At 57.8% G+C, this 2,545-nt stretch overlaps 1 protein-coding gene across 1 annotated transcript in view; it reads left to right on the top strand.

Moving 5' to 3' along the window:
• The window catches only part of DBH (dopamine beta-hydroxylase), a 20,921-nt gene extending 18,611 nt beyond the window's left edge, over positions 1 to 2,310 (top strand). Inside the window, exons 10-12 of the mRNA XM_007954303.1 lie at positions 322 to 449; positions 916 to 1,075; positions 2,179 to 2,310. Coding sequence (XP_007952494.1) covers positions 322 to 449; positions 916 to 1,075; positions 2,179 to 2,310 — 420 coding nt within the window. The remainder of the gene's footprint in view (positions 1 to 321; positions 450 to 915; positions 1,076 to 2,178) is intronic.
• The last annotated feature ends 235 nt before the right edge of the window (positions 2,311 to 2,545 follow it).

Below are 2,545 nucleotides of genomic sequence, written 5' to 3'. Positions count from 1 at the left end.
GACCCCTCCTTGGGTTTCCGAGGCAGTATCACTACGGAAGTAGATTGCCCCATCTTCCTTCCGAGGAGTGGCAGGTGGGTTTGAACCGCCAGCCTTCTGGTTAGCAGTCAAATGCCTTAGGCACTATGCTACACAATAATACCCTGACATTGAGGAAGTGAGCTCCACTAGGGCAGGCTTGGCTTTGCTCGCTGCTGCATCCATACTGCTGAGAACCCGCTGGGCACTGGGAATAACGGAGCAAACGCAGTGACAATCATGCAACAGACACGTGGCAGGGCTGGTAGGCAGCAACCAGGTGACAGTGTCTCTGCCTTGCAGGGGGGCTTTGGGATCCTGGAGGAGATGTGCGTCAACTACGTGCACTACTATCCCCAGACGCAGCTGGAGCTCTGCAAGAGTGCGGTGGACCCCGGCTTCCTGCAGAAGTACTTCCACCTGGTGAATAGGTGAGTGCCATGGAGCACATGCCAGTATGCTCTCCATGCCCAGGGTGCCAGGGGACATCACACAGAATCCTCAGGCCCTGTTCAGGTGGGGCAAGGGAGGAATCAAGTCCCAGCCCTGCACAGACTCAGCAGGCATGTGGCAGCCATACTCTCACCGACGTGCCTGTGGCAGGCATCACTAATTGAGGCCCGCACAACACTCCTGCTGAACATGTACCTGGCCTGAGAGGCTGCAACAACCCTGCGCTCCAGGTAGCTGCTACCAATCCATCCACAGAGTGACTCCAGTAGCTATCAAAGGCATGGGGGCAGGGCAGCGATCCAACTTAGGTAGCCTTTGTGGGTGGGTAGGACTTGGACTGTGTAGGTCTGAGGCCACTCAGGTATCTGTGGGGAGGTGGGCCTGTGTCTGCTGGTCCCCTCCCTCCTGCCATACCCCAGATGGGGCTGTCCCTTTTCCCCACAGGTTCAACAGTGAGGATGTCTGCACCTGCCCGCAGACCTCTGTGCCACAGCAGTTTGCCTCTGTCCCTTGGAACTCCTTCAACCGAGATGTGCTCAAGGCCCTCTACGGCTTCGCCCCAGTCTCCATGCACTGCAACAAGTCCTCAGCTATCCGCTTCCAGGTATGACACCCCATGTACGGCACCCCAGGTATGCTCACCCCAGGTGTGCTGTCCCCATATATGCCCACCCCAAGTGTTCTCACACCAGGGATGCTAACCCCCGGTATTCTCATCCCAGGTATGCCCACCCCAGTTGTTCTCACCCCAGGTATGCCTACCCCAGGTGTGTCTTCCACCAGGTGTGCCCTTCCCTAGGTGTTCCCACTGCACAAATACCCACCTGGTGTTGTAGGGCTGCACAGCTGTGGCCGGTCTCTGAGTCCATCAGATAGAGGGCAGCTCTGTCCTCAGTGACACCCTTCTCCCTTTATGACGCCCATCAGCCAATCTTGCAGGGTGCCCACCTACAGTGCCCAGTGTGCAACAGGCCCCATGAAGACCCCAGAGTTGGTGCCCTACCTCCAAGGAGCTGGCAAGAAACACTCAGAGGAGCCAGTCAGGGAAAGAGTCAAGTGGGGACAGCCAGACAGGCAGCTGGCCTTGTGGTGGGGGGCCTGGCACACCTGAGACCCTCCTCCTGGATATGAGCAGGGTGCCTGGAAGCCACCCCCAGACTGAAAATATAGTGTGTAGAGGGAAACAAAACGTGAACCCCTAGAAGCAGGTAGGCCTCCTTGATGCCCACTGGGATTTAGAGGTAGTTCATTTATTCCCAGCCCAGCTGTGGAGAGACAGAATTTATACTTGAATTAGTCATGTTGGATCTGCAGCCTGGAGGTCTGGGAAGTGGGCCTTTGCTGCAGTTTGGGAGCCTGATTATTTCCTAAATCAAACATTTCCAACACGGAGTGCTAATGCTGGGTTGTCTGAGAGTAGTATGGGGTGGGCAGCTGGTGGCTGAGCCCGGGGTGTCCTGTGCAGCCTTCTCTGGGAAGGGTGGCTGAAGCCACAGTCTGAAGCTAGAGGGCTCCATTTGGGCAATGGATGGCACTGAGTTGGGGGCAGGCCCGGAGGACTCACTGAGGTGGAGACCCCAGTAGGAGGAGCAGGTTGTGCGGAGAAGGGAGAGCGTAAATTGGGAAGGGTGCTGGAAAGGTGGGTGGGGAGGTGGTGCCCGTCGCCCCAACCCCAGCCTCAGTTTACCCCAGGTGTCTTCCTTGCAGGGTGAGTGGGATCTGCAGCCGCTGCCCAAGATCACCTCCACTCTGGAAGAACCCACCCCACAGTGCCCCCCTAGCCGAGTCCAGAGCCCCAGCGGCCCCACCATGGTCAGCATTGGTGGGGGCAAAGGTTGAGTGGGCAGCCCACAACTCACCCATCCTCTCATGCCATCCCTGTGAGCTCACACCACTTCTGTGCCCCTGCACACCCTCTGTAAAGACCCCCATGGAACAGCTCTGTGTGTCCAGGATGGAGGAGCCCAGCCAAGATCCCCCAAGACATAGCCCATCCCAGCCCTCTCCCTAGGCTTAGGGACCCCTACATGGCTGTGGAGGTCCCATGAGGGCTCCCTGTTGACCTGACCATCAG

This window comes from Orycteropus afer, unplaced genomic scaffold, assembly GCF_000298275.1.
Source record: "Orycteropus afer afer isolate SDZICR_OR568_19922 unplaced genomic scaffold, OryAfe1.0 scaffold00456, whole genome shotgun sequence".
In the NCBI taxonomy this organism is placed as follows: Eukaryota; Metazoa; Chordata; class Mammalia; order Tubulidentata; family Orycteropodidae; genus Orycteropus; species Orycteropus afer.
Note: the sequence above shows the minus strand (reverse complement) of the source record. Positions and strands in the feature narration are given on the sequence as shown.